Source organism: Ctenopharyngodon idella, chromosome 5, assembly GCF_019924925.1.
Source record: "Ctenopharyngodon idella isolate HZGC_01 chromosome 5, HZGC01, whole genome shotgun sequence".
In the NCBI taxonomy this organism is placed as follows: domain Eukaryota; kingdom Metazoa; phylum Chordata; class Actinopteri; order Cypriniformes; family Xenocyprididae; genus Ctenopharyngodon; species Ctenopharyngodon idella.
The window spans coordinates 23,141,047-23,153,907 of record NC_067224.1 but is presented as its reverse complement, the minus strand read 5'-3'; the positions used below and the strand labels follow the sequence as shown (position 1 = coordinate 23,153,907).

General features: G+C 36.1%; 1 protein-coding gene across 4 annotated transcripts in view; it reads left to right on the top strand.

Annotated features, from left to right (window-relative positions):
* Window positions 1–12,861, top strand: part of lrch2 (leucine-rich repeats and calponin homology (CH) domain containing 2) — a 75,663-nt gene that overhangs the window by 35,026 nt on the left and 27,776 nt on the right. For all 4 annotated transcript variants that reach the window (XM_051893009.1, XM_051893008.1, XM_051893010.1 and 1 more), the window contains exons 8-10: window positions 144–240; window positions 1,242–1,342; window positions 1,491–1,555. In XM_051893009.1, coding sequence (XP_051748969.1) covers window positions 144–240; window positions 1,242–1,342; window positions 1,491–1,555 — 263 coding nt within the window. The remainder of the gene's footprint in view (window positions 1–143; window positions 241–1,241; window positions 1,343–1,490; window positions 1,556–12,861) is intronic.

Genomic DNA, 12,861 nt, shown 5'->3' with positions numbered 1-12,861 from the left:
GAAAGACGAACTAAGACAAGTAGCAATTACTGCGTATATAACTCCATTACAGTTTGCCAGAGGGTGTCTCTTACAAAAAAAAAAAAGGATCTTACCCTTTTCTTGTTTTTTCTCTCTATACTGTTCTATCTCTCATTCCCCAGCCATCTGATGATGATACAATGAGTCTCCACTCTCAAGTGTCTGAGACAGCGCGGGCTGACCCACACATTCTTCTCACAAAGCTGGACTCAAACAAAGGTGTGCTTTCAGCATTAGTCGTATTGGCCATAGGTTATTATTTACATTTGTGTATTTGTTTTTTTGTTTGTTTTTTTTGATGGTGATCAATCCAGCATGATGTGTATTGTGTAATGGGATTAGATTCCGGTCTGCTGTCTGCATTGTCACATTGAAATAAACTTTGTTTTGTTTGTACCATCAGATACCATGGTAATGACGCCAAAACATAAGATAGTAACTGCCATTGTGGAAAGAGGATGTAAATCTAGAAATTTTACCTCTGCTTACCTTTGCCAAGACAAATACATGGTTATATCCATTACCATGCTAAACTATTCCAAGAGTTGTCACGAAAGAAATTAATTTATAGATGTTGCTTGGTACTCACACTTTGCTCTTCTCACTATCTTCTTTTCTCTCGAACATGGTAGATGATGATAATGATGTTTTTTTCATTAACATTAATGACACAGACTACAGCAAGAATATTAGGCTGCTGTCACTTTAAGACGGAATGCACACACAGACTGAATTTAATGACATACATCCGGTTTCTTTCTCAACTGTTCGCTAATGACATAACCGAGAGAATACTTGCCGAATTGGGTATTTTGACATAATTTTGTGTGTATGTGTCCGTTCAAGCGAACATTTTTCATGTCACATTTTTTTTGCTGTTCAGATGACAAACAACCAACTGAATTAGAAACAGATTTTTGTCAGATCTGTTTAAAGCCTTAGTGAGCCATAAACATTTGTGCAGAGTTATTAGACACCTAATTCACCTGCAGTCTGCAGATGCTTGGTTGTTGAGGCCAACAGAGTATCCTGTTCTTTCTGTGTTATAAAAGACAGTAATTGTCAGTTATTAAGTGAACAATTCAGAGAAGTCAGGAAATTACCCACAGCTGCAAATTCACTTGTTTTTTCAGAGTGGATTGACTGACATATATATCTGTAATTATATTGTTTGTTGATTTGTGATTGACACCACTACTTATTATCTCAATTATTTGCAGATCAGGACCCATATGACTTTATTGACCCAAATCCAGATGAAGAGGCTACTCTGTCTGAGGGAGATCTACAGCACAATGCACCCTATGTATCATGTATAAAGGTACGCATAAACATTTACACAGATCCATATGTACATGCTTTTTAAAATCTTATCTGTCAAGAAAAGACATCACAAACATGTACATGTGTACAAAAACACACTCACTGCACCACACATTGTAAAAGAGCTTTCCCTCTCTCATCCTCAGGAGCTGGAGCGGGTTCTAAAAACGCACCAAAGCAAAGACAAAGAGAACTGGAAAGAAGAGTCTGGGTAAGTCTGATTGTTTTTATTGGATATATTATACAGGGAACATTCTGTGCTACTGAGGTTTGTAGTTTTGAGTCAATTTCCTGCACAGACTTCAGATTCCCTCTATTATCATAAAGGATGCCTTTGTTACACTTCCTGCCTATATAAAAAAAATAGCTCGCTCGCGTGTGTATTCAAGGTCATTTACACATTTATGGAATCTTGCTACTGTCAACAAATGTTTTAATTTGTGCAACTTGTCTCTAGTAGGGCTGTCAATTATAAATTAATTGTTTTGATTGCATGATACCAAGATTAATTAATCAAATTACATGCAAAGTATTACATGTAATAACGTAAAAAAATGAAAAAATTGCCTTTATTCGTATGTACACTACTGCTCAAAGTTTGGGGTTGGTAAGAATTTCTTTTGAAGTTTTTGAAAGAAGTCTCTTATGCTCACCAATTTATTTGATCAAAAAAAACAGTAAAACTGTAATGTTATGAAATATTTTTACAATTTAAAATAACTGTTTTCTATTTTAATATATTTTAAATAGGGCTGTCAAGCAATTAAAATGTTTAATCTAATTAATTACATGATGTGGTGATTAATTAATCGCACATCAAATTTAGCTGAGAAATTAGCCCCAAAAGATAATTTAAAGTCATTATTGTGTTAAATGAGAAAAGCATCGAATAGACATTACAAAAATTAGCTTCAGAAAAAAATATTATATTTGATTCAACATAGAATTTATTACACATAAACTTTTAGGCTTCAATGGCTATGAGGCCATGTTGTAACAGTTGTATACAATTAGTATCATATTAGCACTCATGCTATTAAGAACAAGAACAGGACTCGTGTGGTATTGCACTCATGTGAAATTGCTTTACTATAACATATGATATAAATATGAACTCATACGGGGCATTTTTGCCCCAGTATCTTGAATTTTAGCAGCATATAACTGCATTCTATAGGCTGCTGTACATCACGCAGTGAGTTGTTGCCCTGCATTATGTTCGTCACCATCAACTGTATGAAGTGTCAGATGACCTACATAGATCTGGGGCGGGGCTGGTGCATTAAATGCGTTAATAATTTTAAAGCGTTATTTTTTTCCCCCCAAAAACTAATTAAGTTAACGTGTTAAATTGACAGCCCTAGTTTTAAAATGTAATTTATTTCTGTGATGGCAAAGCTGAATTTTCAGCATCATTACTCCAGTCTTCAGTGTCACATGATCCTTGTGGAACAGTGGAAACGGTGATATTTTTTACATTCAAATACTCAAAGAATTATTTAATGAATGAATGAATGAAAAGTTCAAAAGAACAGCATTTATTAGAAATAGAAGTATTTTCTAACACTGTAAAAGCCTTTACTGTCACTTGTGATCAATTTAAAGGGATAGTTCACCCAAAAATGACGAACACAATCCGAGATATATTTAAAAATATCCTTAGTCCTCCAAGGTTTATAATGGTTGTGAATGGTAACTCACATTCTAAAGACAGAAAAAATGCATCCATCCATAAAAAAAAGTAATCCATACGGCTCCAGGGGGTTAATAAAGGCCTTTTGAGGCGAAGGGATGATACATCGCGTCAGAGGATTACTCATTTGGCACAAGTCAACTTGCGCATTCTGCGTGCGGTCGTCCACCGGAAGCTCGTTATTCGAATTTATAAAGTTTTATATATGGATATTTTTCTTATAAAAACACATCCCTTCGCTTCAAAAGGCCTTTATTAACCCCCTGGAGCCGTATGGATTACTTGTTTTATGGATGGATGCATTTTTTCTGTCTTCGGAATGTGGGTTACCATTCACAACCATTATAAACCTGGGAGGACTAAGGATATTTTTAAATATATCTCGGATTGTGTTCGTCTGAAAGAAGATTGTCATATAAACCTAGGATGGCTTGAGGGTGAGTAAATCATGGGATAATTTTCAATTTTGTGTGAACTATCCCTTTAATGCATCCTTGCTAGGGATGTGCCCAAAGCCTAAATTTGAATTTGAAAAAGCATTTAATATATATATATATATATATTTTTTTTTTTTTTTAAATTGCGAAAAGTATCAACTGTAGTGTAGTGTTCTTAAACAGTTAAATGGCCTTTCACACAGAATGCATTTTTGTTTAAACAGGGCAGTGAAATAAAAAAAATAAAAAACAAGGTATAGAAACACTTTTTGAAAAAGTTTAACTTTAAACTGTGTTTTTAGAAAGGTTTGTCAAAAGCCAGTCAAACATTCAAACATGTCTTTCTAGCACACGTGTTTATAAAGAAAAAAAGCAGCGCAGTGGAATGCAAAAATGTGTTCTGTGTGAACAGCTTCTTAGACAAACAAGCTTAAATGCCATCCTGGTTTTGCATTGTAGCTGTAGTATTTTCCATGCATTTCTGTTTGATTAAAACATGCAATTGTGTCACAGGTGTGTCACAAACAGAGCAGGTGTTGATGTGGTATCTGTGTGTGATGTGTGTGTGTGGTGTGTGTGTGCATCACAGAAAAGGAGGGACAGGAGAAGTGACAAGCATGCATGTTTTGTCAAAGCAAGTAACTCATTTTTTCCATTATTTTTTTTCCCCCACTAGATTACTTAGAACAGGTGTGGCACATTTGACTTGCATCACCACGTCTTTCATTGTCAACAAGCCACCACTGTTACGCAATGTACCATGACTTCATGTTATATTTTAATGAGGGTTTTTGTGTTGTCAAAAATGTCTGTAGTCAGTACCAACATAAGTTACATTTCTTTTAAATAACAGTTTCGATTCTTTGTCTGTCTGAAATTTAAAAGTCAAATAGTTGCTGAAGTGTAAGAGTCTACAGGGCTGCTTATGTAATGAGTGTTTTTCACACCTGGGATACTTAATTGCTTCACTCCTCACCTAGCTAGTGATGTGTCATTCATGAACGATTCATTCATTTTGAATGAATGCATGTGCAACTTCCCATAGGTTCTGTACAGGAACCAGAAATGATTAGTTCACCGCTCGAGTCTTTGGGTTCGAGTCGTTCGTTCATCAAGTCCCAGCCCCATAGACAAGGCTATGTAGTCTAAACAAAGGACTCCGACCCGAAGACTCGAGAGATGAACTAATCATTTCTAAATATTTCCCTGATCATTCCAATTCAATGTCAGCGAGTGAAGAGCAAATTTATACTCGCGTGCATTATGTATTATGTAGTATCGGTATCGGGCCCAATACCAAGCTCATGTACTTGTACTCGTTCTTGTAAAAATACCCCCGATACCAAAGACTGATACTTCACGTGACGTAACTGACAGAATTTCCCTTCACAGAGACACTCTCTCGCGCGCGCTCTCTCTCTTTCTAGCACGCGATCGGTTCTCCTTGCACCTGAATGCTCAAATGCACACATAGTTGTCAGACTGTCCATCGTGTGGAATATCTCATGTAAATACAGTCGGTTATGGCTTAAATGGACGTAAACATTTGAATGAAAACAGGATATGTGTCAGTATCCATTGATTCGGTTTTAAAGGGACCGTAACCTATATTTGTCAAATAAATTTATACATGGTAAATAAACCTACTATATCTGAAAAACAAATTTATTTAATTTGTATCTGTATAGTATTTGTTGTATTGTTTGTAATTTGTTTGTACATTTCTTTTTATATAACAACAATTATATATATTGGTAATTATGCCCTTTGAAGGTTATATTGGACACTTTTTTTATTAGAGTAATAATATAGAAGCTGTCCTACATTCATTAGTCTCACTGTGTTATGTTTGGAAAACTGCAACATAAAAAAAAAAAAGAGAGAGAGAGAGATTAATAAATGTATAGGCATCGGTATTGGCGAGTACAAAAAAGTACCGGTACTCCTACTTGGTCCTTAAAAAAATGGTATCGGTGCATCCCTAGTATTATGTTTTACGTACGTTATCGTCTCTGACGACAGCATGTTGAAGCCGCACAGACCATCATTTTCACCCTCTTCTCAGAAAAAGTGATGACGTAGTTAGACATGTGCTGATATTCCGTAATGCCATATATCACGATTATGAACATGCACGATATTGTTATCGTGGGCACTTCAAAATACCGTAAATAATAATTTATTACCAATTATTAAAATTTTTATAATGCATTTAAGAATAATTTTTATAGTGCATTTAAGAATACAATAGCTACAAATGTAGCTATTGCTCAATCTTAGTTAATGCATTAAATGAGACCTTATTGTAAAGTGTTACCTGTTGTTCTTTATAGCCTAATTCTTTTGCACTTTAATCTGTTTGAAAATTTCACTTTACTATATTTGTGTATTGTATTGTATTTAAACATTCAGAGTTCTTTTTGTTATTACAAAAAGAGTTCTTAAACCTGTTATACATGACAATACTTTTTTTGCAACTTATTTATACCGTGAAAAAAGCTTTAACAATTAATCTCAACATGAAAATTTGATACCATCACATGCAAATTTGATACCTACACGTAGTCAAAACGGTGTGGGTTTTCCAGGAAATGCATGTACTTGCTGGAGCTCTGCTTCTCGTAAATACTGTCATGTATTGTACATGTAATTTCTTTGACAAACATCAATGTAGTGACATTCAAATGATGTGGATTTGAAAACAGATGGATCATAAGTTAATAACTATTCATTTCTTAGCTGGCAAGTATTCAGTGAAGTGATTGGTTCCCATGAGTGTTATGTCAATGTTTTTAGTTCTAATATTTCTAATATAAGTTTTTGATGGGTGTGATAATGTGCGTGAGGGGTGAACTAAGTTTTATTTTTGGCTAATTATAAAACATGTTGGAGACGTTCAAAATGCTTTTTGCGTAGTTCATTATACTTGTTTTACTGAATGAAGTTTATTTCATGGCTTAAATAAATTACATATTACTAAAAGACTGACATGCTTGGCTTGTCAAAAATTCATTACATTCAGCTGTCGCAAATTTGTTGACTTTTGAAAATCAAGTTAATTTTTACCATGTAAGGAGTGGTTTTAATGCATAAAGTTGTTTTTGTCTCTTATAACAAAAAAACTTTTATTGCAACCCATGAAAATGTAATTAATTGATATTGAAAAAACCCTTTTTAAAACTGCTGTTCCATTACTACCCCTTAGCAGATTTTGACTCTTTGACAAACTATGGGAATGTGATTGTGAGGGGCGCCAGAACTGAGGTGACTGCAACGACTGAACTTATGTACTTGTGTTGGCTTGTAAATGTATACATTCCTGGTATAGAATGTAACATAAACAATGTCCAACAGTAGAGAGTGTTACCTAAGTGAAGAATAAACTGAAGGTGCTCTGTTGTCAATGGTTCAGCAGAGTCCAACAACAAAAAAACTGGATAACCATGGATAGTTTTTTGTTGATAGACTGTAATTTCTTTATGTTGCTCCTTTTTAAATGTGATATTATTTCAAGCAGGTAAAAGTAACTTATAACCTTTAAAAAGATGCATCCATGCATTTGTCCACAGACAGACACAAGCACATGAAGGTGTACTGTGCCAGTTGAGCCAGTGGTTCAAATTTTTACTCGGCCTGCCACAATTTTCACTGGCCCCACCACAAAAGGTTAACAAATAAACTAAATAAAATAGGCATAGTTATTGTTTTCATTGTTTTTGACCCATGGAACCCTAATAAATAAGGTTATGACACCAAAAATTAACAATATTTGAAATTTATATGAGTTAAAATAAAAAATTTAGGCTAGGCGAACAAATAATCAAAGTATGAGTGATGGCACAAATAAATACAATAGAACAAACATACAAATGCAATAAACAGTGCTTTGCAGGTTTTCCAGGTTGATTTAATAGTAGTTTTTAGGTACAGAAATTGAATAAATGTAAACAATGTAAATAAATGTAAAAAACTTATATATTAAATAAATTGTACTGTATAAATTAAATAAATTTATGTTCATGTTCAATTTATTTGATAAAAAATAGTCAAAAATAGTATTATTGTGAAATATTATTACAATTTAAAATAGCTGTTTTCTATTTGAATGTATTTTAAAATGTAATTTATTCCTGTGATGACAAAGCTGAATTTTCAGCATCATTACTCCGCTCTTCAGTGTCACATGATCTTTCAGAAATCATTCTAATATGCTGATTTGCTGCTCAAGAAACATTTCTTATTATTATCAATGTTGAAATTTCAAGTTTCTATAGATATATTTCTCATGTCTGTGAGGCAAGTAGCCTATACGCTGAGTTTCGGTTCATTTATGTGACGCGCTGCTGTTCAGGAAGACCGAGACGTCAGAAAGCGCATCCTGTTTGTATTCTCTATTTTACAAAAGCACAACATTTTGTTGTTATTGTGAGTGTACACAAATAAAAGCAGACCTTTTACAGTTTGGAAATATGATTTACTCTTATCTAAATGACAAAAAAAATGGAGTAATTTAAGTGATCCATTGCATGCAGTAATTGCGCTAATGCTTCAGCTTCCACACTCCACACAAACACTTGAATATGTGCCTAATAATAGCGCACATGAAATATTAGCGTGATTACTGCATGACATGGAGGTGTCAAACGTTGTGCTGGAAGTATGTCGGGCAGGAAATCCAAACATTCACCTATCATCCATCGCCCTCAAATATGGCTTATCATTTGAAACATGCAACATATTTGAGGGCGATGGATGATGGGTGAATGTTTGGATTTCCTGCCCGACATACTGTAATCACCACAAGGACCCGCAGTTAATGATCTGTCCCTCATGGGCTGCGTGACTTCGCCACAAGGTTTTTTTTTGTTTGTTTTTGCAATTAACGGACTAATAAAATCTTGGTCGACTAATGTTTAGTGGACTATTGGGGGCAGCCCTAAAAACTTTGCTGCTTAATGAAAGTGAAAACCATCATACATGTGTCTGTTTCCAGGATTCACAGATGAACAGAACATTTAATAGAAATCTATTGTAACATAAATTTAAAAAAAGTATGGTATTTAATGCAAATGCATTTATGCGTTTTCAATTGTGGTCAAGAGTGCAAATACTTTTTGAGGCCACTGTATGTAAGAAGACAATGTTTTTTTTCTGTTGTTAAATATTTTAAAATATTCTTTAAAATGTAAAGAGTGATAAAATAAAGCAATAATCCCCAAGAAGCCATGGTTTACAGTGAATTTATAACAGCTAAGGGGCGTTGTTAGGCACGCAGCGGAGCGGTTGTTACATTACAAGGTACAAAAGAAGAACACAACGAACTGAAATCGGTGTAGACAATAGTTAATGGTGCTTGCCAAAGGCAAAGCATCATTATTGTTCTCTTGCATACTTATTATTCTTCCACACAAAACTTTGGCGCGTAACTTGTCCTGCACTGTTTGTCCTAGACCCATGAATGAGGTGTCAAATTGACCGGCTCATTGAGGAGAGGTGTGCTATGACTTTTATAAGCGATAGAACCAACGATGTTCACACAGGGGGCGAAAAAGCGGCCAAAAAAGTCCCATTGACTTTCAATGGCGGAATGTTCAGAAATTTGAATCCCAACTGTCACTTTCTCACACACACTCACGCGCAGGGCCTTAGAACCCTTTCTCTCACTCACTCACATCTCTCACTATTGATCACAGTGTCATAGAGACAAGGGGGCGGGCTCATTTCACTCAGGCAACCGATCAGTCTCTCAGGATCAATGTGACGCTATCAAGCCACACCCTAGCAACCATTTAGAGCACCCTAGCAACAGGTTCCATAGACTTCCATTCAAACAGATCAAAGATATTCCTTTGGATAGAAGTGTCATAGAAAGATGAGGGTGGGATCGTTTGACTCAGGGCAGCAAACAGCCAATCACAAATCACCTTTAACACTTCATAGCCACACCCTAGCAACCATTTAGAGCACCCTAGCAACCAAACCCCAAAGGGGGATATCTTCAAATCTGAATGTCACAGAGGCATGGGGGTTGGTTTATATTGGCAAGCAGCCTTTGGTGTATCATCACTGGCAGATGCTAAACCACTCCCTAGCAACCAAACAGTGTGGGTACACTGTTTGGTTGCTAGGAACCGTTTTGCAAGATCTATATCTCTGCATCAGAACATTGTAGAGACATGGGGGTTGGCTTATATTGGCAAGCAGCCTTTGGTGTATCATCACTGGCAGATGCCAAGCCTCTTCCTAGCAACCAAACAAAGTACCCTAGCAACCGTTTAGCAAGACCTATATCTCTGCATCAGAGCATCGTAGAGACATGGCGGTTGGCTCTTTGAACTCATGCTAGCAAACTGGACTTCCAACATGCTACACATGCTAGCAGTGAATAGCTACATGCTAATAGTGATTAGCTAAGTGCTAAAGTGGGCTAAGAACATGCTAAGAACTCTATAGAAACTCCATAGTAACTATCTGTGACAACTACCAACCACCTAGTAACATCATAGCAACCACCTAGTAACATCATAGCAACCACCCAGGTTACCAATAGCAACTGCCTAGCAACCACCCAGAACACCCTAGCAACCGCCTAGCAACACATTAGCAACCACCCCAAGTACCTTAGCAACTGCCTAGCAACCGCCTAGCAACCACCCAGGTTACCATAACAACCGCCTAGCAACCACCCAGAACACCCTAGCAACCGCCAAGCAACCCCTTAGCAACCACCGCAAGTACCTTAGCAACTGCCTGGCAATCACCCAGGTTACCATAGCAACCGCCTAGCAACCACCCAGAACACCCTAGCAACTGCCTAGCAACTGCTCAGAACACCTTAGCAACTGCCTAGCAACACCCTAGCAACCGAGTGCCGAATTTTGCCACTGCAAGCACCATTCACATTTTCTTCAGGAAATGTACATTCTAGTTGAAGGTTGCTCTGCTGTAATTTTACATGAAGTGAATGCCTGTCATTCATTCATGGATGACTGCACAAAACATGCATACTAATAAAAACATTATAAACTGCTATGAAAAGGTAAACAGTTGTATTTTGGGCATACGTCAGCATGATGCTGAAAATATATATATTACCTTTATGAAATAATCCACTAATTGTGTTGAGATGTCGTAAACTAAAATTCTCAGCTGCATGCATGTCTGTGGAAACTCTTGAATATTCATGTATGCTCCGACTTCAGAAACCGAAAATCGCATGACTCCGTTCAAGCGTAAGAAGACGTGAAAGGGTACTCAATTCAGCATTCAGCGCTGTCTGAATTGCAGCTTTCTAGGCATGCACTCCAGATGTCCTCTTTCACGTCTTCTTGCACTTGAATATTTAAATTGGCAAAGCTTAAAAACATGTGCAAATTATAAACTTTAGTGATGATGCAGCACTGGCTGCGCTCTTTCCGTCCCTGAGCGTCATTCATGCTGGCCCCATGAATACCATATTGACAATGGTATTTTTTTTTTTTTCAATTTTATACATTTTTCTTTCTAATCGTAATTTGAAGACATTAGTGTTTTGACATCTCAGGGAAGAGCAAACCGGATTTTTTGGGTGGGTGGGGGGTGGGTGTTTCCACGGGTATTTTGTCACCTTTGTTACAAGCTTACCTCGGTATTCCAGAGAAGTTAGCAAAAGAAGGAAGTGATGCGGGTTTATCTAGATGTCAGGAAAATTCCCCTGTGTTCTGGTGAATTGAGTTCAGAACCAAAAAAAAAAAAGGTTATGACATACCTCCCCTATAGCTTCAGATCCTAGATTTGATCTCATTTAGATGCAGACTACTGATGTTATGTGTGGAACCAGAGGATGGAGGATTATTTGATATTTTATTACACTAATTCATCACATTAAGTGCATTTCTTAGTTAATTTTTTATTCATTGATCATTTATGAGCACTTATTTTATACACTTTACTTTTACAAGTGTCGAAATAATAAAGGAGGGAAAAATTCACAATAGAATTGGATCCTTTTTTGCAACAGTACACTTACAGTAACTATGGTATGCAACTCTTTTCTGACTCCTTCTATCGGCACGTAATGACGCAAATTCCTCTCCCTCAAAGCTTGTTTTGGCACAATTCATTGAAGAAGCCTTGACGGTGCCAGTGCCAAACTTTTATGTCGTAAGACAAGCTTTACGTGTCTGTTTTATTTGACCTTGGTATTCCAGAAGAGTTATTTACATCCAAACTCCAATTATTGTGGAAATTTCCGGATTCCTAATATAATGGGTGGAGCCAGAGAATGGAGAAAAGAGGTTTAATTGGTTTGTTTGTTTGTTTGTTTGTTTGTCTGTTTTTGCAGTGCATTTGGTGAGCCACACTAACTGTTAATCAACAATAATCAACTAATTTAATCATATATTAGCTCTATTCAGATTCACTTTGCTAATAAAGTTATATAAATGTCAAAATAATAAAGGAAGAGAAAAATTCACAATGGAGTTTTTCGTAGATAGAAGCTTCGCAGGAGTTTTATGCCGTAGTCTTCTTTTAAGGTTGCTGACTCACAATGTTTTCCGAAGAATTGGCAGATTTTGTAGTATCCAAATGTCCAACAGAAACAAACAAATACTTGAGTCATAAGGAAAATTCCAAATAACTAGATCATGGTTATGTAGTGTTCCTATGATGTATCCACTCGAGTAGGTGTACATGCCGCTGTGAAAGCTGTTTATAGGCGTGTACATTGGTGGATGAGAGGAACTTCTTATATGGTAAAAATGGGTGGTGCCAAACTATGGTTGATATGAGGTTTGTGGGGTTTTGTTGTTGTTGTTTTTAGCTGGATTTAATATGCTTTTTATAAAATTCGTAACTCAAAGCATTTATATCACTGAATTTACATCATTAAATTCAGCATTTACATCACAAAATTATTCAGACATTTTTTATATATTTTTACTAGTGGGTACAGGACACTATAGTTCATTTATGTAAGTGAGGATAGCAAAATAAAGTAAACTGTGACATATTATACCCAAACATTCTTCATACAGTGGACTACCAGTAAAATTGATTTTTGAAATTTGGAACCAAAAAATTATTTAGACACTTTGACCTGACCATGTTTTGCTTAAGTGTTATCTGACATAATTAAGATTATTTTTTTCTGACACTCTCCTCTCCAAAAAATTGGAGTCTGAGTGCCCATCATACACTACATGATTTTCTGTGAAATCTGTCAACTCCCAACTGCCTAGTATCTGCAGACTGGCTCTGATTTTCGGCAACTACTGTGACATTGACTCCTCCGGACTCTGGGCAAAAGTTGTGTAGTGTATTCCAGCCTTTAGTCTAACTTGTAACAAAAACACAGTGGAATTTGCATAATTAATTGAAATGAGATGTGCTTTTGATGTCTCTCAC